The sequence below is a fragment of the Vitis riparia genome, chromosome 2 (assembly GCF_004353265.1).
Source record: "Vitis riparia cultivar Riparia Gloire de Montpellier isolate 1030 chromosome 2, EGFV_Vit.rip_1.0, whole genome shotgun sequence".
In the NCBI taxonomy this organism is placed as follows: Eukaryota; Viridiplantae; Streptophyta; class Magnoliopsida; order Vitales; family Vitaceae; genus Vitis; species Vitis riparia.
In genome coordinates, this window is record NC_048432.1 from 2,358,033 (window position 1) to 2,381,465 (window position 23,433).

Consider the following 23,433-nt stretch of genomic DNA (forward strand, 5'->3'; position numbering starts at 1 on the left):
TTTTTGTTAAGTTAAAAGAATTAACATTTCCCACTATATGATATGCATTGCAACATTGCATCCAAAATAGTGCCCAATTGTATCATACTTATCATTCATCTTATTTATCACTATCAAGGCTAGCAACAACTATATGAATTCCACAACTTAATAATAAATAAATTGGCATGCATAAAAAAATGTAGAGAAGAATATCTACAACTTAATAGTAGATAAACATCTTCTAATGATGAATATTTTTTAATGAAAGCTCATATTTCATATTTTAAAAAGATTATCATTATTTTTTTAAATAAGACATATTTATTTAGGCATATTTGGGAAAATATCTAGAATTATGTGAATGATCCAAAGTGACAACTATATGGCAAAGATAGGATTGCATAAAAATTTAACAACAAATTCAGGTTATCTATGTACTAAATAGAGATTTAAACATCAGCCTATCATGCAATACATTGCATAAAAGTAAAGCTTAAGGAACTTTAGCTTAAGAATGTCCATAATACAAACACATAAAGTGCGAAACCAAAATTCATTTTTTTAAATTGGTATTTCTCATGTATACTAAATTTAAAAAGCATGATTATCAAGCCAAGGATGTAAAATAATAAAAACTTCATCACCAATATAAATTTTATGAATGAAAAAAAATATAATGGTAATTTAAGAGTAGTAGAGACCATACTTCTAAGAGTATGTTGTTGGTCTTAAAATTTATGCAAAGGGGATTATGTTCATAGAGATACTTCATTGGTAGCTTCTAGAGCTACGCTCAACTAGTTACCCAGTCTAGAAATTGGTTGAAGAGATAAAAATAGAACCCTTAATTTTAATCAAATGAAAATTAAACTACAAACCACATTTTCGACACTTGAAAAAACTTGATTAGAAGTTAATTAACCAATGTCATTTGAACTTCCACTGGTTGTATATAAATATATAGTAATCCATCATCTTGTAGTTTTAAATTCATCGAAAAATAAATAAGTTAAGCAATGAAACAAAAAATTTATTTTATGAAGAAATCTTTATGTTTTATGAGGGTGACAATGTAACTTACAATGTTGTGGTAAAACACCATGGCCAAAATTAGAAATCTTCATGTTTCCTTTTGAACGAACAAGAACATTCTGTAGTTGAGAATGAAAACAAATGATCACATGAGAACAACAAAATTCCAAGTGTATATCCCCTTTTAGAAGATCTTTAATAGGAAGCAAGAAATAATAAACTTGATATCCCTATGAAAAACACCTTTTTTATGGCAGTAGCTCATGAACTATTAGAAACTTGGAAAATCTTCCAACTTTCAACTTCTAAAAGTTTCCCTTTGGATGCCTATGAGTCATGCATGCAATTAACAACTTAGTTTAGTTATGGGAAACTAGAGAAATATCATGACAATAGAAATAAAATATTATCAATTTGGTTGTAATTCCATCAAACAATTTACTTTTAATCATAGTTTGGTTCAAAAGAGAGAAAAAATAAAATATTAACCTCACCAAAAGTGATAGTTGGATAGGGCAAAATTATGATCTATTTCCATACAAAAAGATGTCTTCAAAGCCTTCAAACAGAAGAAAGTATCAATTGAGTGACCAGCATTACCCATTCAGATCGTACTTCGTTCAACTCATCTTTGCTATATGATTTTTTTCCGTGAAACTATTAAGGAGTAATGTAAACAATTTAATCAATTACATTGAAAAATAAGGTAAAAATTGATATATTGGAAATTAATAAACTGGTGCATACCTTTGATGTAAGACATCCTTGATCAACAATAATATCTCTCATATATCTCATCACCTTTGATCTAAATTTTAGCCTATAATGGTATTTTGTGAACTATATAGTTTAAACTTGTCTCTATGTCGTGTTTTTGCATTTGTTTTTTTTTTAGATTTGTGTTTTTGAGAAGAATTCACAAGCATTATAGGGATAATATATGGTTTAACATATATCTTTTTCATTTAAAATAAAATTATGAAAATAAAAATATTTTTTATTTGATTAAAATTTTAATCTATTTATTATAAAACTAATATAATACACATCTAAATAAAATGTGAAGAAATTCTAGACGCCTATGTATAATAAATAAATAGTGCATCCTAATGGAGAAACCGAGAATTAATTTTAAACCATATATCATAATATAGGAGCACACAATAATGAACATGGAACATGGTTTTCATAATTTTAAAAATTTAATAAAAATTTTTTGAAATTATAATTTTAACCTTTTAAGTATCTAAACTAAGTAATCATGGTAATAGGAAATTTATCCCAAATACCCCCTAGAGCTAAATATCCTAAAATTGTTTTTAGGTTATAATTAAATTTTGTGTTATCAATTTTATTTGTACTATTTTCATTTTCAAATGGTTTGGTAAATTATTTTAATATATTTATAATCAATCAAGTAAATTATTTTAATAACTTATAATATATATATATATAATAGGCTACCAAAAAATAATGTGTGAAAAATGCGTATTTCATGAGTTAGTTAAAAAATTATCATTTGGTAATACAAATTTTCAAAATCACAATTAAAATTTACCAAATGTTAAATGTTTATGAGAAAAATATTTTCAATTATTACCATAGACTTCCAACATTATGATAAATGCTTCCAAACCACCTTCAATATATTTTAGGTAGATTCAATAGTATTTGTGTTATAATTATATTTATTTATTAAATTGATTTTACTTATTTGGATTAGAGAACTAATGTATTTACTAAAATTATATTTTTCCCATCCTTTTTTCCAAAATCAAAATAGAATTTATAGAAAATATAGAAAGTAGAAGAAGAAAAGTGTAAAATAAAACTAAATTTAATGAACATCTAAATTTTAATTCAATTCTTTAACATACTACATTGTATCAAAATATTTAATTAATGTATATATAGTAATATTTAATTAATTAAATGTAGTAATTAAAAAATAATGCAATTAATGAAATATATATTTAATTAATATATATATATATATATATATATATATATATATATATATATATATATATATATATATATATATATATATATATATATAGTAATATTAAATATACAAAAAGGAATTGACGCCCTAATATTTTTTAATTAAATATTCCTATGTTGCGCACACTAAGTGATCCACAGATGTCACTCTTTTGACTTTATTAAGGATTCGAGATCAAATAAAGTAAAAGGTCTAGAAATGGAATAAAACATAGATATATTCACAAAAAAAATAGCCCAAATTTTGCCACCAAGAGAAAGATATAAGAAAATTTTTGCAAGTTTTAAATGCTTTGACCAAATGAAATCTCCAAATAAGGTATTGAATATCCTAACAGTTGCAATTGTAGTTTAAGCTTTTATTGCCCATTAAAAATAAAATAAAAATCAGAGGGTAACAAGCTAGAACTTTTTAGTGAATCATATTTTTTTAGCCCAATTCCTCCATTAATTGCATGATTAGCTAATCTAGGCTTCCAATAGAAAGAAATTTCCATGTATTCTGATAAATCAAACATCTCTATCATCTAATGATTGTAGCTTTAGAAGTCATGTCTCTTGGTATTGGGCACAGGAAATGACCATGGAAGAATATCTTTCAAAAGGGAAAATATCATCCCCTAGGAAAGGACCTCTTTCAAGCCTTCAAAAAAGGTCAAAATCTCAGCCTTGGTAGTAAACCAAAACTAGTCAGCTTAAAGTTCTTCATTATCTCGTGGCTAGAGGTTTTGCTAGTCCCTTGGATGCCAGCTTGCATCAGATTACCCAAATAGTATCCATCAAAATTAAACTTGTATTGGCATGTGATAATTTATTTACTCCATATAACCACATCTATTGAAATAATGTTAAAGGAAGTTCCACCAAACTCCTTGGTAATGATACTTTTAACCAAGTAAAAAGTTGAATCCTACCCAGCCTGCAAACAGTTATGCCATGACTATCATCAAGAAACTTGTGTTCATTTTAACAAAATCACTCAGATTGTGGCTAAAATAGAATAGTGCCAATTTCTTTATTGCCAGAATTTTCACTTAATGAATCTTTGCTGAGAAAACGCTCTATGCAAAACTGGTGTCTCAGTCGCTCAGGCCCATAGTTCCATTCGGAACTCATTCTGGGCTCCAAAGGGTTGTGGCCACCCAACATGTACTCTGGAGTCCTGCTAGGACTGCTCTCAGGACTCCATGTTTCAAAATCATCCTCAAACACATTCATTTCGTTCTTGGGAAGGAGCTATGAGTGGGGGATGCTTCAAAGCTCCTCCAACCGGGAAGAAGCAACAAGAATCATTTCATTCCAAAGCATAATAGAAAATTATTCTATAATTGTTTTTTTTAGGGAAGAATCACTCACAAAATCGCTGCTTTCCAATTGGAGCACTCCACTTCAAACCACGAACAGAGATGAAGCTCCCATTATCCCAATTCACCAAAGCCCAATCATATCTCTCACCACTCTCTTTCTCTTTGAAATTGGAACAAAACCAAACCTGTACATACCCAAATAAACATTAAACTAAATTAAAATTCAAAGCCCCAAACTCAATTTTGAAACAAATTTTCTGCATATTTTTAGCCGATTTATCCACTTTCCCTACAACCAAACACTCGAAATGAAAAACCACTTACTTCAATCTTGAGAGACCAACGAAACCTAAGATTTTGAAACAACAAAGGCACCACCACTGATTCGTTCCCAATTGGTGTCTCAACTAATTCATGTTCTCTCAATGGTCCCTGACAGTGGTGCCATTTGATACGTGTCCAGCTGGTGTCCCTTGATTGTGGTCCTCAGAAGGGAGTAATCAACAAAATTTATAATCTATTACACCATATACTAGGATAGCCTTAGCTAGCATAGCATAGTGGCTCTAGGGTCGTTCACTGGGATGAGTTTTTACTTCACAATTAATATTAATCCAAAGATGAATTGGTGTCTTTTCATTTCAAGGTTAGCTTTAAAAGAAAACATAAAGATTTTTAAAAAAGGATTGGTTTTAAGCTAACCAAAACTAGTAACTGATTTTACTTATAAAGAAAAGTGTTTCTTGGAATTTAGATTACTAGGCTCAAGTTCCTCATACAAAAAGGAGAGTTCCGGTCACTTGTTTCTTTTCCTCGCATTAGAGAATTAACATATAGTTAATTCTCTAACCGGTGCGGTACAGATGCTTCCCATTAATGGGTTCAAACACTAAATCCCTCTCACTGATGCACCTTGCAATGGCTCATGCCTCTCACCTAGCATTTGCCATTCAAGGTGATCTTTAACTTTGGATTACCTGTCAAAAGCTCGCAAGAGATAACTAATGGATGTCTCCTTGGAGTCTAAAAGCTTACCAAGTGTTGGCAATTCTAGAAAATCCTACCTTCAAGTCACTTCCCAAAAGCTCGCAAGAGGTAAACTAGTGCATCTCCATGGATGGAGATCACTTGCCTTACCAAGTGTTCACTCAAGTGATTTAAAGGCGTTTTAAGTTAACTAAAAAAATAAAAACCATTAACGGGTCACACTTTCTCTTCATTAAAAACTAAAACAACAAAACTTCCAATTTATGCATGAGGAAACTTACCTGGCTTTCTTCACTCCAAGAGACGAAGAGCCTAGCCCCTCATCCTCTGAGGAAGAATTCTCAGAGTTTGATTGGCTAGAAGTAAAAAGAACAAGAAAACAAAAACAAAAATATATGAAGGAAAAACAGAGCAGGTGCTTTGTAAAATATATTTCTTCCTTATACAAAAGGTTGTCTCCAAGAACAAGCTCCCGAGATCTATCTTCCATACCTTTCTTAAAGAAAATTACAAACTATATATAAGAGGTTATTCACCCCTTTGTTCTTACTTAAAGACTAAGGAATCCTATGATAGGTGGGTTACAAGGAGAGTTTGGGGATTTAGACAACAAATATCTAAAGCAAAATATCTCAAGATGTCAGTTGGAAATATCAGGAAGCTTCAGGAGAACACCGCAACACTGTATACTGAGAGAAAAATTCTCTGGGTAAGCGTTATCACAGGATCTGGATATGTCTGACCGGAGAAGTTGAAACGTCCTCCTCTCCTATCCGGATGTGAGATATCCGGAGAAGGTGAAATGTCGGCCGGATGTGAAATATCCGCTTAGAGGATCCAGATAGAATTCTTCCCCGTGTGGAAGGAGCTATGCTGCGCAAGGGGGACCGTCTGCGTGTGCAAGGTGTAGGGACCCCTCCCCCTGATGACACAGAGCGCGCAAGGCTATCTGGATCAACTCCATCCGGATTTCCCAAGAGTACATGCGAGGCGCTCCCCTATCCGGACTCCCACAGGGAGAAGCACACGACACTTGTGAACATCACACCCGGACGATAGCATATCCTATCCAGATATGTTGTCCGACTAAAGTGATCCGCTGCCATCCGATGGTGTGTCTGGACGCCCTGTCCGGACATACTTTTGCTCATTGCATTCCGGATTTGCTTATGGCAGAGGACTTCAAAGCTTCGGTTCTTCATGTTTCTGAGTTTTCCATTGCTTTGCCATGGATTCCAAAGAACTCTCCTCAATCTTGGATTGCTTTGGTGATAAAAAAGCTATCAAAACACCAAAACTTAACACAATTTGATTAGAATTGATTGCAAGGGTCCTTAATATGTTAATTGGGTTAAAAGGTGATAACTACTACTCAAAAGTGTTTATAAGAGTTAATTACAAGATATGAAATAGCACTTTTTGAGTAGTAATCACTCCCCCCAACCGACATATTGCTAGTCCCTTAGCAATGAATGAGAGAAAAATAAAAATAAACAGTACTATAATTTACAACATCATGCTGATCAAAAAACAATTTTCAAGTGGCATGATGATCTAACTCTCACATGGAACATTAAAGAAATAAAACTCAAACTTCAACAAGAGTTATCAAATAACTTGTCCAATCACAATTCTTAAAGAGAGAGCATTATGCAAATTTAAGTTTTAAAAGAGTTTCCACTCCCAAAGGCTCAAACCTTACTCTTCCACAAAAATCTAAGTGTTATTTATTAGTTTCCGAATATAGTATGTTGAACTAATCTCTCCCCCAAACCTAGTTCTTTTTCAAAGCTTAGCAAGCTGATCAACCTCCAATAGGCTAAGAACGCACCTCTTTTTTCACAATTTTTTTTTCATTGTAGGAGTACAAGGCTTAAAGGTATTCTTTTCTAAATTGTCCATGTAACGGGGGTCCATCGATGACTCCCAACCAATTAAGGTTTAGGGCATCAAGTTTTAAGGATTTTTCAACCACTAACTCCTCGGATTTTACCCTGGACTTTTGAGAATGAATTTTTAATACCCAAGCACCTACAGTATGTTAAACTCCACCTATCCACCTTTGTAACGAGCATTGAGGTCGGTGACTCCCAACCAATTAAGGCTTAGGGCACTAGGTTTTAAAGATTTTCACCATATACCCCTCAGACCTTGCTCGGGTTTCAAGGAAAGAAAACATTTTTCTTTCTTTCTTTTTTTTTTTTCAAAGACTCATTGGCCTTTTATAAGGTGTCCCAACACTATTAAAATGAGGTCAAAGGTACCAAGTCTAAAATTTTCCTAAGTCGAGAGGGAAATAGTTTTTCATCTTATAATCAGAATCTATTGTGCACAGTGTGTGAATAGCTTAGAGTGGAAGAACTAAGGTTGAATTCAATAGAAGTTTCAAAAATTCATCAACTTTAGTAAGCATAATACAAACTCTAATAACCATGGAGAGTAGAATAAAAACTTTTAAAAAAAAATTAAAATTAAGCAAAAAGCAACTAAATTACCAAAATAACTTAGCATTAATAACAAAAACTTCCTTCCTCAACTCTCCCCCCAACCAAGCTGAACATTGTCCTCAATGTGACAAAAGCGATTGAAAAATAGGGAGGAAGTGGTACCTCCTTAGTGACATAGAGTCTAAGTCGTATAGGAGAAACCGCATGTTTCAAAACAAACAAAAGAGTTAGTGAGTAGAGGAAATAGAAAAATGCCAAGTTTAAACAAAAAAAAATGATGTATATATATGATGCATCATCAGTAATACATCCTATCCCAGAATATAAGACATCAAAACATGGAATTATCTATACTAATATAATAAGTAAATACAAAAAAGTAAAGAGATGATCAAGTGATGGTAAGGTCTTGTGGAGCTGATGTATCTGTGGTGGCCTCTTTAGTGGGTTGGATCAGGACTTTAACCTCTGTTCTGGTAGTCTCCTTAGATGTCATAGTCTCCTCAACTAGAGCTATGGGCTTTGATGGTTTAAGGAGGTAAGAAATGGAGTGAGAGGCTTTGTGTGTGATCTCAATGAGAGGGCTATCCTCTTTAGATGCATGGTTACGGGCCCTATTGGCATTTTTGAACTTCCCATGGCTTTGCAAAGTGTTTTTGCAAACCTCTCTTCATTTTGCAAGTCATTTTTATAGCCTGGAGGTCATTTTGCAACCATTAGGAAGAAAAGAAAAACATTTTCGCAGCCCATGGAAAAAATAGACACATTTTGGCAGCCCATTTTGAAGCTTGAAAATCATTTTGCAGTCATTTTGGAGCTTGGAGATCATTTCACAACTATTTGGAAGTTTGGAAATCATTTGGCAACAAAATGGGAATTTCGCAGCCCATTTCGCAGCTGCGAAATGGTGTACTGTGTTACGAAGTGGCACTCGTGTGCCATGGAGTCTCTTTGCAGCTGCGAAAATTTTCGCAGAGGAGGATGGGCGGGTGCGAAACCATTTCGCAGTGGGAAGCCATTTTCGCCACGACTCACTTTTGCTGTGAAATTTTGCAGCCCATGCTTTTCTCCTTGCTTTTTGAGCTCCTCTTGATTCCCAACTTCCTTCTTTCACCTTTTTTGACATTCCTCTTGATTTTGATCATCCAAAAACCTATATTACATCAAAACAAATTAGAATTAAAGCATTGAAATCAAAATTAAAACAAGTAATAAGTAAAACAAAAAGATATGGACTAGCTAGCCTTTAAAAAGACTAAGTCCATCAAAAAATTTGATCTTGATTTAGCTTGTCCGGATCCCATATGAAGTTTGCATCCCTCACTTGAGACTTGGTTTGTATGATTTTTCCATACAAAGCTTGGAGGAAAAGTGGAGGCATGTGTTTCTTCATCAATTCTTCCTTGATGACTATCCTCTGTGGTTCTCCTTGTACCTTAACATCATAGTCATCTTTCTCTATGCTTTTCCCCTTTTTCTTTCCTTTGATTTCTTTCCTCTTTTCTTTCTCTGTTTCACTCTCTACCTTATGCTCTAGCTTGGATGTGGGCATATCAACCTCTTTACCACTCCTCAAAGTGATAACCGCTTCAACTTCCTTCACCATTGAAGATTCTCCCTTTTGAGCTTCCATTTGATGGATACCCTCGGAATTTTGATGAGGTTGAGAAGGAAAGTTTCCTTTTTCTTGCACTGTATTGAGGTTGGCAAACCTTGAGATTGAATATTGGAGATTATCTATCTTCTGAGATAGATCATTTTTCACTCCATCCATCTTTTTGTTCAATGAACTCTCTACACTATCAATTCTTTGACTGAGCTGAGCATTGATGGATTTTTGAGCTCCAACAAAGTCTCCCACGACCTTGCTAAGATTCACCATAGCTTGATGAAGGTTTGAGGCTTGCTGAGGTGCTTGAGCAGGTTGCTGGTACTGAGGTGGCTGTGGTTTCCAAGAGAAATTTGGATGGTCCCTCCAATTGGAATTGTAGGTGTTGCAATCACCAAACATTTCTCTCACCGTTGGAATGGTAGGACACTCATCCACCAAGTGCTCATATGATCGACAAATGGACCAAGGCATAGCTTGCAATGGTGTCTAAGAGATGGCTTGCACTTTTTGCATCTTCTTCATTTCTAGCTCTTCCAATCTCCTTGACATAGCTGCAATCTTTGTCTTCATATCTATGCCGTCATTCAAAATATACATCTCACCCTTAGCATTAGGTTGAGACGTCATTCTTCCCATATCTCTAGCATTTGGTTCATCCCGTCCTCTTGAAACTTCAGCCACATATCTCATGAAGTTCATGGTTTCCTCTGCTATCTCGTATTCAATATGGCATGCACAACTAGCAATTTGAGAATTAAAAACAGAGAAAACAAAAGAAAATAAAAGAAAAAAATTCTAAAGAAAAAAAATTTATTAAGATTAACTAAAAACTAAATAAAAACTATACTAAAATATGAACAAAGAAAAAGAAACAAATAAAAAGAGTTAGTAAAAAGAAAAGAAAAGTCACCATACTTGTGATGAAGATCACAAGTACTCTGAAAAGGTCATATCACTGTAAAGTGGCACCATCCCCGGCAACGGCGCCATTTGATTTGTTCCCAATTGGTGTCTCAGCTGATTCATGTCCTCTCAATGGTCCCTGACAGTGGTGCCATTTGATACGTGTCCAGCTGGTGTCACTTGATTGTGGTCCTCAGAAGGGAGTAATCAACAAAATTTATAACCTATTACACCATGTACTAGGATAGCCTTAGCTAGCATAGCATAGTGGCTCTAGGGTCGTTCACTGGGATGGGTTTTCACTTCACAATTGATATTAATCCAAAGATGAATTGGTGCCTTTTCATTTCAAGGTTAGCTTTAAAAGAAAACATAAAGATGTTTAAAAAAGGATTGGTTTTAAGCTAACCAAAACTAGTAACTAATTTTACTTATAAAGAAAAGTGTTTCTTCGAGTTTAGATTACTAGGCTCAGGTTCCTCATACAAAAAGGAGAGTTCCGGTCACTTGTTTCTTTTCCTCGCATTAGAGAATTAACATATAGTTAATTCTCTAACCGGTGCAGTACAGATGCTTCCCATTAATGGGTTCAAATACTAAATCCCTATCACTGATGCACCTTGCAATGGCTCATGCCTCTCACCTAGCATTTGCCATTCAAGGTGATCTTTAACCTTGGATTACCCGTTAAAAGCTCGCAAGAGAGAACTAATGGATGTCTCCTTGGAGTCTAAAAGCTTACCAAGTGTTGGCTATTCTAGAAAATCCTACCTTCAAGTCACTTCCCAAAAGCTCGCAAGAGGTAAACTAGTGCATCTCCATGGACGGAGATCACTTGCCTTACCAAGTGTTCACTCAAGTTATTTAAAGGCGTTTTAAGTTAACTAAAAAGATAAAAACCATTAACAGGTCACACTTTCTCTTCATTAAAAACTAAAACAACAAAACTTCCAATTTATGCATGAGGAAACTTACCCGGCTTTCTTCACTCCACTTCCACACCTTTCTTAAAGAAAATTACAAACTATATATAAGAGGTTATTCACCCCTTTGTTCTTACTTAAAGACTAAGGAATCCTATGATAGGTGGGTTACAAGGAGAGTTTGGGGATTTAGACAACAAATATCTAAAGCAAAATATCTCAAGATGTCAGTCAGAAATATCAGGAAGCTTCAGGAGAACATCGCAGCACTGTATACTGAGAGAAAAACTCTCCGGGTAAGCGCTATCACAGGATCCAGATATGTCTGACCGGAGAAGTTGAAACGTCCTCCTCTCCCATCCGGATGTGAGATATCCGGAGAAGGTGAAATGTCGACCGGATGTGAAATATCCGCTCAGAGGATCCGGACAGAATTCTTCCTCGGGTGGAATGAGTTATGCTGCGAAAGGGGGACCGTACCGTCTGCGTGTGCAAGGTGTAGGGACCCCTCCCCCTGATGACACGGAGCGCGCAAGGCTATCCGGATCAACTCCATCCGGATTCCCCAAGAGGACATGCGGGGCGCTCCCCTATCCGGACTCCCACAGGGAGAAGCACATGGCACTCGTGAACATCACACCCGGATGATAGCATATCCTATCCGGATATGTTGTCCGACTAAAGTGATCCGTCGTCATCCGATGGTGTGTCCGGACGCCCTGTCCGGACATACTTTTGCTCCTTGCATTCCAGATTTGCTTATGGCAAAGGACTTCAAAACTTCAGTTCTTCATGTTTCCGAGTTTTCCATTGCTTTGCCATGGATTCCAAAGAACTCTCCTCAATCTCGGATTGCTTTGATGATAAAAAAGCTATCAAAACACCAAAACTTAACACAATTTGATTAGAATTGATTGCAAGGGTCCTTAATATGTTAATTGGGTTAAAAGGTGATAACTACTACTTAAAAGTGTTTATAAGAGTTAATTCCAAGCTATGAAATAGCACTTTTTAAGTAGTAATGAACCACCAATGCTCCCAGCCAAGGCTTTCCCCTCTTCTCCATTTCTAGCCATTGACGTTCTCTACACCACTCTGAAAACCAACAAACTACAACCCAAATCAAAATGCACTCAAACAAAGGGGATATATCACTTGCAATCGGTGTCAAGAAAGGACATAGGGTAGCATCATAACACATTAGTTGTGCACATGAGCATGGCTGACGTATGCCTCATAGCAATCCACGTTGTTATGCCTTCTTAGTTTGTGGGTTCCATGCAATGCTTTCTTGATTGTTATAGGTCTCCCAGTTGCAACCAATCTCCTCCTTTTGGTCTTGGGATTCCATTAGTCTACTTTTTTTCTAATTTTGGTGTCTTAAAGTTCATGTTAGAAAAACACTCTCTTCCTAAGGTGGATCCTTATATTTGTAAGAGGAAAAAAAAAAAATCATATTTTCTTCATTAATTTTACCGAAAATGTTGACAAAATATTACATAAAAAAGCTTAAGATGAGTAGAATATTTTGTTATCACCTTCAAATTCATTTCCAAAATGATCAAATGGGGAATTAAGGTTGTTTTCTTGAAAAGAAAAATGATACAACTTGTGCTTTAAAGCTAATGTTGAAATATAAACGTAATACACTCAATAGTAATAATAATAATAGTAGAACCTCAAAAACACTAACAAATAGTGAAAGACCTAGATCTAGGCATATCTTAGTACTCTCATGATACCCTTATGATGTAGTGAAAAAAGAATCCCATGGTAGCGAATTTTACATGAGCATACACCTAACATCCAAAATCCAAAGTCTTACTCAAGACATGGAGAGAGAGACAAAGAAAGAGAGTTGTTTGTGTCTGTACCTATACACCTCTATAGAAAGGTATGTATTTTTATATTGTGAGTATAGAGAAAAGAAGAGCTCTCTCTTGTATAAACACCAACGAAGCAAACCTACTAGAATTAAACTCGAACTCCCTTCTCTCATCTGTAGTCAATCAAAACACTTGATTAGATAAAATAAAAAAAAATTAGAACAAGGGAGAAAATATACACCAGGCTTGATGTCATAGGAGTTTGTCTACCTTAACCAACTTTTAGGACTCAAATTCTATAACTTAGATAAATAGAACCTTGCATAAGTCATAACCACTCAACTTAGAAAAACCTTCTATACTAGTTGCAACTGAGTTGTAGTGAAACATATAAAAATATTTATGGGAACAATAATTTTATAAGTTAATTTCATTCTCATCACTTGAGATTTAGAGTAAATACACTAAAACATCATTGCTTTCAACTTTTTTTTATTAACACCCTTGTAGATATATTCAAACTATTAAATTTTTTTAGAGAATAAAATTTTATTTGTTGGGGCATGTTTAACACAGGTACCTAAAATATCTCTAAAAGATATTTTTATGAACAAAATATATTTATAAGGGTGCTACCTCATCAAAATTTAAAACCATTGGTGGCTTAGAGTATTTACATCAAATCTTAGGGGGGTATGAATGAAGTTAGCTCTATTCTTATTCTTTGACCATGAATTTTTGTACAAGGCTACCAAAATATTGGTAATAGCATCTAAAAAGCCTAAATAAGGAAATTTTTACACAACAAAAGGTGAAATAGCTACCATGTAATCAATTTGTATACTTTATATATATCTACCTCCATTCATTTATGAACTTCAATTTTATTTTTTATCATAATTGTAGGATTAGTTTGTATATATGGTTCATTGAGCATGTGGCCTGATGGGCCATCTAGTAAAAGTTCTCAAAATTATATAAACAAAAGATCCATTTAACTATGAAAAAAAACCACAAATGGTTCACTAAAAAGTTGTGTTTGTATCTACAATGGAAAATTTTGGTAACTTAATTACTATCCAATTTAACTCATCAGAATTATTCATATTCCTTACAATCTAAATGTATTTGTTTTGATAGGTTTTTGTCATATAATTAACCAAAGGAGGAAGATTGAATTACTATAAACTAAATATATCTTAATGATCTTTAGATATTGTAATATCTGCCTTAATACAAAACCCACTTATCTTTAACCCTTCCCAAACAAGACATTTTGCTCTGCTTTCATATATTCAAGCTTGATTTTAGTTTGTTGAAACTCCCACAACCTTCTTGGCTAGCGGATATAATATTGAGAACTTCATTATCTTTTCTCATAAGTTTCTTTCCACTAAGTGACCAAACTTCTCTATTGTACCAAAATACTTAGCCCTTTTACATAGCAACTCTGGTCAAGAAAAACTAGAGAAAGAGTCACTATGGCTTTTGAAGTACTCCAGGTATCGTCCTCAAGAGCTGGCTTATGGAAATTATCAATACTAGAATAAATGAATTACTTTTGTTTAAATCCTAAAGTGATAAATAATATGTGAACGAAGTGAAACTAAGTAAAAGAACTAAATTAATAAATAAAAAAAACAAAACAAAACAAATATTGATTTTTAATTCAATCGATTCAAGTTTGGGGCTTTCCACAATCTAACTTCAGGTATAGAAATAGAAATAACAAGGATTTCTTAAGTAAAGTGGTCTTAGGTTTTTGGAATCCTTGGCCGCTCACGATCAACTTGAGTTCCATAACTCAAAATTACATTTGATACCTAATTTTTCCTTTTTTTAAAACAGATTCCTAAAACCATCAAATGAATGAGATTGATCACTAGTTTAAAATTTGGATTTTTAACTTTTCCTACTCCTTATAGCTTTGTTTTAGAGCAACTAACGATAAGGAAGACCAGGATAACTAATGATCAAGAATTACCAAAAATCACTAGTATCGGGTAATAAACTATCATATCATTCCCTAAACTAACTCACAAGGATAGGATAAAAAAATTGTTAAATTGTTACACAACCAATAATTAATCTCATTGTTATAATAATTTACCCATTGTCCTTATAGGTTTCCTAGCCATTCGCTTTTCATGTTTCAAGCCCCAAGTTGGCTTTTTAGTCTCTCATGGGGGTGATGTCACATTCACAATTCATAATAGGGTAAAAATCCATAATTTGAATCAAAAGAAACTAAAAACTAATATATTTAATAAAGACGAAAAAGAAAACAAACCAAAGTTCTTATCTTCTTCCACCTTTAATGTCAAACTCTTTGAAAAAAGATCTAAGATTTCTAAACCTATAACTAAGAGAGCTTATATAATATCATCAATTACCTAACATGTGGCACACTCTTATTGGCCACTTAATACAAAATAATTACTTAAAAATGACTAAAAAAAAATAATAAAATGGTGATTGCTAGTCGTGTAGGGCCCACTTAAGGCCGATGGAGTGTTGTAGATGCAATTCCCAAGGTAGAGGAGGCGAAACATAAGAGTGGTAGTGGGTGAATTCGAAACTAGGGTCATTTCAAAATGGGTTTCGAATTCATAAGCTGGATTTTGAATTCATAAGTTGAATTTCAGAATCATTTCGAAATGGCCCTTCAGCTTTGTACAATTGTCTTCAAATGGCCATAACTTCTTCATTTCAACTTTGATTTGCACACCGTTTAAAATATTTGACTCTTGATTTCTCAAGCTTCAAAATGATATGTAGTATGTATAAAATGGACTTCAGAAAGTGATCCAAATTTGTCCTCAAAGTCAAAGTATATGTTACGATTAGATTTTGAGTTCTAAATTTCCATGCAGTTGAATCTTACTTCATGCCTCATTTTCCATCTAGTTAGACTAATGGCTTAACCATCTAGGCAATCAATGGAGTTAGCGCTGTAAACTAGATATCATTTACAATTACTATTAGAATATTTTGTCCCCTATTTGACTTTGTGCTCAATTCTCATCCCTCAGTAACTTCTAGTGAGCCAGTTGATCAATTAGAAAGTCCAAAAAAGAAATGTAAGGAAAGAAAGGCTCTGATTATGATAGGAAATGTTCTAGTGCCCGAAGATTTATTTATATAGTTTGACAATCTTCATTATTTTTGAGATTTTATTTAACTCTGGTTTTTAAAGACATTGTTTCAACATATATATGTGCTTTTCTCTGCAATAAACTAGATTGATGCAATTTATAGTACGACAAATATTGTAAATATTCATTCTAGGAAGGATCAAGTTCTATGTTGCTGGAATTTTCTTCTGTATGGGCCTAAAAATTGTTTCATGCATTGTTTTTGAGAAATATGTCATCCAATTTGGCCAATTCCTTCAAGATTCTGTGTTGTTGACTGTACTCACAATTTATTCCTGTTTTCTCTAATATTACGTGATTTTATTTTTTTCTTCAATTAAAAATGTTATTTATTTATTAGTTATTTTGCTTTTTTAAAGTGAATAAAAAAAAGGGGTCTTAAGCTTTGTTTGGTTGCCAAGAAAATAGGAAAGATGGAATCTATTACATTGTTGTTGAAAAAGTTTTAAGATTATAAATTTTTTTAGCCCTAGGTGTTGTAATTTGTGAAATGTTAAGCATATGCTTCTAACATGGGGAGTGTATTTAGTGCTAAAATCAAGGACAATTCTGAAAAGCAATTTTTGAGAACAATTTTTGAAAATTGTTCTCTAATATTTTATAGAACAAAATTTTATTTGGAAACTTGAAATATTTTTAACATGTTTTCAATATTTTTTAAATATGTTTTAAACATAATTTCTAAATCTAATGTTTTATTTTTAATCATAATTTGTATAATTATTTTTTTAAATAGTAATTAAAAATAAATAAAAACAACTTAAAACAATTAAGATATGTTATCTGAAAACACCCTATTTTTTGTTATTAAGAACATAAAATAGAAAACAAAAATTTCTGATCGTCAAACATATTTTCCTATTTTTTTTGTTTCGAAGAATAGAAACAAAACAATTGTCAAAGGGACTAGTGTTCCTTTTAATTAATTTTAGTTTTTCTGTCATGTAGCATTGCTAACTTGGTTCAGGAAGGTTGATTTAACAACTTCAAATATAGTGAGTTCTATAAGTGTTCTCAAGGATTGCTTAGGAAACATCTCAAAGTGTGGCACTAATCCCAATTTGCATCTTCAAAAACTTTGTACTTGTACCTCCAAAACCATGACGGAAGAGCTGTTAAATATTACCAACGAGGATGTCAGAAACAAGATGAAGTTGAATTCAACCATCCGCCTATGGGATGCATACCCTAGTTTATGCATTCCGAAAATTTTGTGTCACCTTAGAGATACCATAATTCCCTGCAGATATTGTATAATTTCTAATTAAGAATCCAAAACATAATCTAGGTCTAAAGAGGGATATCCTTTGTTTAGTGGAAAGAAAAAAAAATGGTGCATTTGATACGGGGAGAGAAAGTGTGGTATGTGTAGTGTTGTGTGTAAAGATTGAAGAGATGGCGAGTTCTATGTGGAAACTAGGAGATGGGAAAAGAAAAGAAAAAAAAAAATATGAGAAGGAGAAAAAAATAAAGAAGATATATATATAGTCTTGGGAATGGATTTTGGAAATGAAGCAACTTTTATGAAAATTTGGAAACTCATTTATTAAATTATTATTGATTAAGAAGTTGAAAATAAAAATAGTGGTAATAATATTAACATAGAAAATTATTTAGATTGTCAAACTTATAATTTCAGATAAATAGGTAGTAGTAATAGTTGTTATTTCTTATGTTATTTTTAGGTGAAAATTAGATTCTTCAATAATAAATTTTTTAAGGGTTTTGAGTGCTTTTTGAGGTAGGAGAAATTAATATAGATTTTCTAAGAGAAAATAATTTCTTTTTATATTATGTAAAATATTATTTTTGTTTCGATGCATGGATGAATTATATTTTGCATGAAAAATATGTAAGAACATTTTCTTTTGTTTATAATAAAAAAATGAAGATATAATGTTTTTGTAAGTTTTAATAAATGAAACAAAGTGTTTGACTTTGGTTTATTTGGTTTTAGTCAGCGGGTTATACTGTTGACATTTTTTGCCATAATCAATGAGTTATTATTATTGACCTTTTTTGCCTTAATCAACAAGTTATAATTATTCGACCTTTATATTTCTTGGTGGGGAATGTAATTGTTTTAAAGCCCATCTTCTAGGAATTAGGTCAGAGGTTATTAGTATTAGTAATATTTGGTTCCATCCAACTTAAAAAGAACAAATTTAAGGGTAGCCTCCTATTTGTAAAGTTTCACCTAATTGGGCAACAAAGTCTCACCTAATCAAGCAACATTTGTTATTTGATAATTAGAGTAAAAATATTTTGAATGCATTTCATTTAGATTTAATATGAAATTGTTATTTAAAAAAAAATGAAAATGTTTGGTTGAAAAGTTTTGGATGCTTTAGCATGTTTGAATTCAAAGTTTTTATATAAAAAAAATGTACATTATACCTCTTATTTGTAATCATAGTTGAAAATGTTTTATTCATGAAACTATATTAATATTTCTTATTGGGTTTGAACTCATTCTCTTCCACTGATTATTTTTTTCAAATACTTTCAATTCAAGCGAGGAGTGATAGTTAGGCTAGGAATTTGTCTTTATTAGAGCTTTAGTTTAAACTTTATTTTTGGACAATGTTTAAATGTTAGAAATTAATTACTTTTTGAACCATTTTGGTTTGAAGTTGTTAGGACAATAGCAAAGTGGTTGATGTGTTAGTTTTTTTAAGTTAAATTTTGAGGATTATAGTATAATATTTTACTACTCAGAGTAAGAATTTGGTAATTAGTGATCTTCTAGTTACAAGATAATTGTTTGAGTCATTTCTCCTTTGAGTTTTCGAGTTTGAGGTTTGAAATGATAGTCACGCCCTTGGAGGGGTCTTTGGCATGACACATATATTCTATAATAAATGTTAGCATGGACAACACATTCCACGTGAATAATACTACTTATGGATTGGTTGTAACATTTGGTTTGAAGTTTTTCATACTATTCATAATGCGTTGATTCATAAAACAAAAATATTTGAAAAAAAGGAATTGAATGCTTGTTGTGTTTCACATGTTCTTGTAAGAAAGTAAGGAAATTCAGGCCACAGCATACAACTTGTACACGTTTTGTCGTGCTTTACACTATTATGCAGCAAGTGAATGTTTCACATGTTCTTTTAAGAAAGTAAGGTAATCCAGGACACAGCATACAACTAGTACACGTTTGTATGTTTGGATGCAATGATTTTTTCTTTAAGGAAAATGATTTTTTTTTTTTTTTTTTTATATATATATATATTTGGATACAATGGAAAATGTATGTTTGCTTTTTCAAAAATACAATGGAAAAGTTGAAGAAAAAATATTTAAATTTTAAAAAATACTTTTTGGATGAAAAATAGAAAGAAGATAAAATGAATATAAAAAATGACCTAAAATATTAATAACTTTGTAACTAATATTAAAAAATATTTTAAAACTATTTTAACTGAAGTCAAATGATAACTCAACATCAACAACCACTCTATTTTTTGTGGTTTTTGAATGGGAACCCTTCTTAATCAATTAATGCATGGCAGGTGTATGGTTGATATCTTGGTGCGGATCGCTGACAAGTCCTACATCATGATATCAAACATCATCGAATACAGACCACATAGTTTCTAACGCAGCCACCTTAGCCTTGGTCCGAGATATGTAAATGAAATACTTTCCACGTGGAATTTTGAGTCAAAATGGTCATTTTGTCATAGCTTATTTGAGTTTTTTTTTTCATTTTATCAAAAAAAAAAAAAAAACCATAATTTCATAATCCTGTTCAAATTAACTAATAGAGACTGTACATTTTGAAAATGCGATGTGGTTTTAGAATTGTAATGAAACTACATTTGAGATAGTAAATTTTGAATAGAAAAAAGAGAAATATTATTTTGAACAAAAGTTTTAAAACATGTTTAAAAGATACCAAAAGAGCATGATATATATTATTAACTCAACTCTATAAGCTTAAACTTTTAGAGAAATTAATATTTCAATAATGGTATCAGAACTTTGTCTAACGAAAGATCATATACCCAAAATTTTACATATTATCTAAAGAGTTATTTGATTAAAGGGGTCATTGGGAACCCATTTTTGAAAATCTAACCCTTTATCCTTTTTTAATCTCATTTTCATAAAAATATCCTTTTTTTTTTTTTTTTTGTAAAAATAACCCATATATTGTTCCACATTATTGGAGTGCAGCATTAGACTATAAATATCAGCTACCTTCTTCTCAAAGCAAACCATCACATAAACTCCTTCAATTTTCTTTTATCATTGTTTCTACATTCTATCAACAAGCTCCTTGCCTGGAAGGACATGGCATCATCATGGTCTCCTCTAGTATTCTCGGTTAAACGGTGTGCTCCAGAGTTTGTTCGGCCTACAAACCCTACCCCACGAGAGGTGAAGCAGCTTTCTGATATAGATGATCAAGAAGGCCTTCGCTTTCAAATTCCTGTGATAATGTTTTACCCGAACAATCCTTTAATGAAAGGAAAAGACCCTGTAAAGGTCATTAGAGAAGCCCTAGGTAAGGCGCTTGTATACTACTACCCATTTGCAGGCAGGCTGATTGAAGGGGATAATAGAAAACTCATGGTGGACTGCACCGGTGAAGGGGTCTTGTTCATTGAAGCCGATGCCGATACCACACTCGAGAATCTTGGTGATGCAATTCAACCAATGTGTCCCTGCTTCGAGGAGCTTCTGTATGATGTCCCTGGCTCCGGGGGAATTTTTGGTTCTCCTCTTATCTTAATTCAGGTAAATATTCTCCATCATCAATGATATTTGATAAAATAACTTAATCTTACCACTTAAAGTTATTTTTATTTAAATAATTTTAAATATTAAATTAAAATAGTTAACTTAGGTGGTATTTGTTTTTTTTTTTAAACTTAATATTAAATATAATTTACTTTTGCATTTTAAACTATTTGTTTTTAATTTTTTTTTTACTTATTACTTATCTTTTAATTTTTTAACTGAATAGAAAAAATCAAAATATTTAGTTTTCTAAAATACTAAAAATAACTTTTTGAAACCACTTTTTATAATAAATATTTTATGGTTATTTTCATATATCTCCAGTAACATAAATATGAATGTTTTATAAATATATTTATTATTTAAAATTAATGAAAATAAATATAAATTAAAGTCAATCACAATAAATATTAATCAAAATTAATAAGGGTAAATATGTCAATTAACTCAATTTGATGATTTAGAATAAATTTGACCAAATAGCCTAATATTTAGATAATAAGTTTTAAGTTAACAACTTAACAATAATTTAATTTAATAAACTTAAGTTATTAAGTAATAAATATTAAGTTTAATCTGACAAATCATTCGATGTTGCTAAAGCATACATTGATAAAAAAATCTTGGTACAATGCAGGTGACCCGATTGAGGTGTGGAGGATTTATATTTGCATTGCGCCTAAACCACACAATGAGTGATGCTCTTGGCTTGATCCAATTCCTCAACGCCATAAGCGAGATGGCTCAAGGTCTGTCTGTGCCATCTCTGCTGCCCATATGGGAAAGAGAGCTGTTAAATGCCCGAAATCCGCCACGAATAACCCGTATACATCATGAATACGAGGAGGTAACCAACAACAAGGGCACACTAATGGCCATGGACGAAAATAATTTGGTTCATCGATCATTCTTCTTTGGCCCCAAGGAGATAAGAGCACTTAGGAACCGACTTCCTGCAAGCCTCGGTGCCTGCTCGACGTTTGAGGTTCTAACAGCATATGTATGGAGATGCCGCACAATTGCATTTGCAGTAGACCCTGATGAGGTTGTTCGCATTTCATGCTTAATCAATATGCGAGGCAAGCGCGGTTTTGATCTGCCTCTAGGATACTATGGAAATGCTTTTGTGTATCCAGCTTCAATTACTAAGGCTGGAATGCTATGTAAAAACCCATTGGAATATGCGATAAGGTTACTGAAGAAAGCCAAGGCGGAAATGAGCCAAGAGTACATAAAATCAGTGGCAGATCTGATGGTCATCAAGGGCCGGCCCTCATTTACGCAGCCGGGGAACTATTTTGTTTCAGATGTCACACGTGCCGGGTTTGGAGAGGTAAACTTCGGGTGGGGGAAGCCAGTCTATGGTGGGCTTGCTAAGGCTTTATCTATTATTAGCTTCTGTACGCGGTTCAGGAACAGCAAAGGAGAAGAAGGAAATGTTATACCTATATGCCTGCCTCCGCCAGTCATGGAAAGGTTTGAACAGGAGCTAAAGAGAATGAAAAAAGAGGCAGAGCCTGTTAGACTTATTACATCGATGCTCTAAATTAAAGAGAATCTACATGGATTTTAAGAATTAAGCAGTTTAATTTAGCTTAGGATCTCTTTAAAAAAGTTCGCATATTCAAGCTTAATTTTAGTTTATTGAGACTTCCACAACCTTCTTGACTAGTGGGCATAATACTAAGAACTTCATTCTCTTTTCTCATAAGTTTCTTTCCACTAAGGCAAACTACCTTGATTGTTCCTTCAAGCTTTCTAACCAATTTTTTTTTTCTCTTTTTTTCCTATACATATTTTTTAATAAGAAAGTGAAGTGTCATTAATATATCAAATTCTAGAAGCATGAATATGGAGAGATAGCCTAATTTCAAAGACTTAAAATAAAGCCTTTCATGAAAATGACCTATCAAATGAAAATGATGCAATGGATGAGTACTGTACTCCACTTAGGAAATTTAAAATTCTTATACAAAATTTTGACAATAAGATGTCAACAAAAAATGGAATGGAAACAAAGAACAAAATTAAAATAATAGAAACAACAGTAAAGAAGTTGGAGCCTATCTAAGGGAAAAGCAAAAGGATAAATAATAATAATAATAATAACAACAGTAAAGTTGGAGACTATTTGAGGGAAAAGAAAAAAGATAATATATATAACATGGTAGATGTTTAAAACTATGGTAAAATGGGTTTGGCATAAAAATTTGCATCAAACTTACCAAAAAGACAAAGACCTCTCTGTCTAAACTCACAATAGCAATGAACATATAAAACATAATATTGTTCTTAACCTAATTAACCCAACCATAGCCTAGGTGCTAATACTTTTCAACATAGTGTTACAAGCATAACCATATATTTATATTTAACACAACCACAAAGACATTATTTTGAAAGTAATCCTAGAATACTTTTGTCAACTTTAGACTTATCTTTGTTTATGTTATCCCATCTATTGTCCCATATTTCATCTAGACATGGTGCACAAGTAGAA

At 32.7% G+C, this 23,433-nt stretch overlaps 1 protein-coding gene across 1 annotated transcript; it reads left to right on the plus strand.

Annotated features, from left to right (window-relative positions):
• The first annotated feature begins 20,451 nt into the window (after positions 1–20,451).
• LOC117934038 (methanol O-anthraniloyltransferase-like) lies at positions 20,452–22,576 on the plus strand. Its single transcript, XM_034855633.1, has 2 exons — positions 20,452–20,930; positions 21,571–22,576. The coding sequence occupies exons 1-2, from the start codon at positions 20,484–20,486 to the stop codon at positions 22,477–22,479; spliced, it is 1,356 nt and encodes a 451-aa protein (XP_034711524.1). The 5' UTR covers positions 20,452–20,483; the 3' UTR covers positions 22,480–22,576.
• The last annotated feature ends 857 nt before the right edge of the window (positions 22,577–23,433 follow it).

Excerpts from the sequence above, each read along its gene's own strand:
- LOC117934038 (XM_034855633.1), top strand. The coding sequence starts at position 20,484 with ATGGCATCATCATGGTCTCCTCTAGTATTCTCGGTTAAACGGTGTGCT. Across the intron at positions 20,931-21,570 it reads CTCCTCTTATCTTAATTCAG|GTGACCCGATTGAGGTGTGG; the intron begins GTAAATATTCTC and ends GGTACAATGCAG.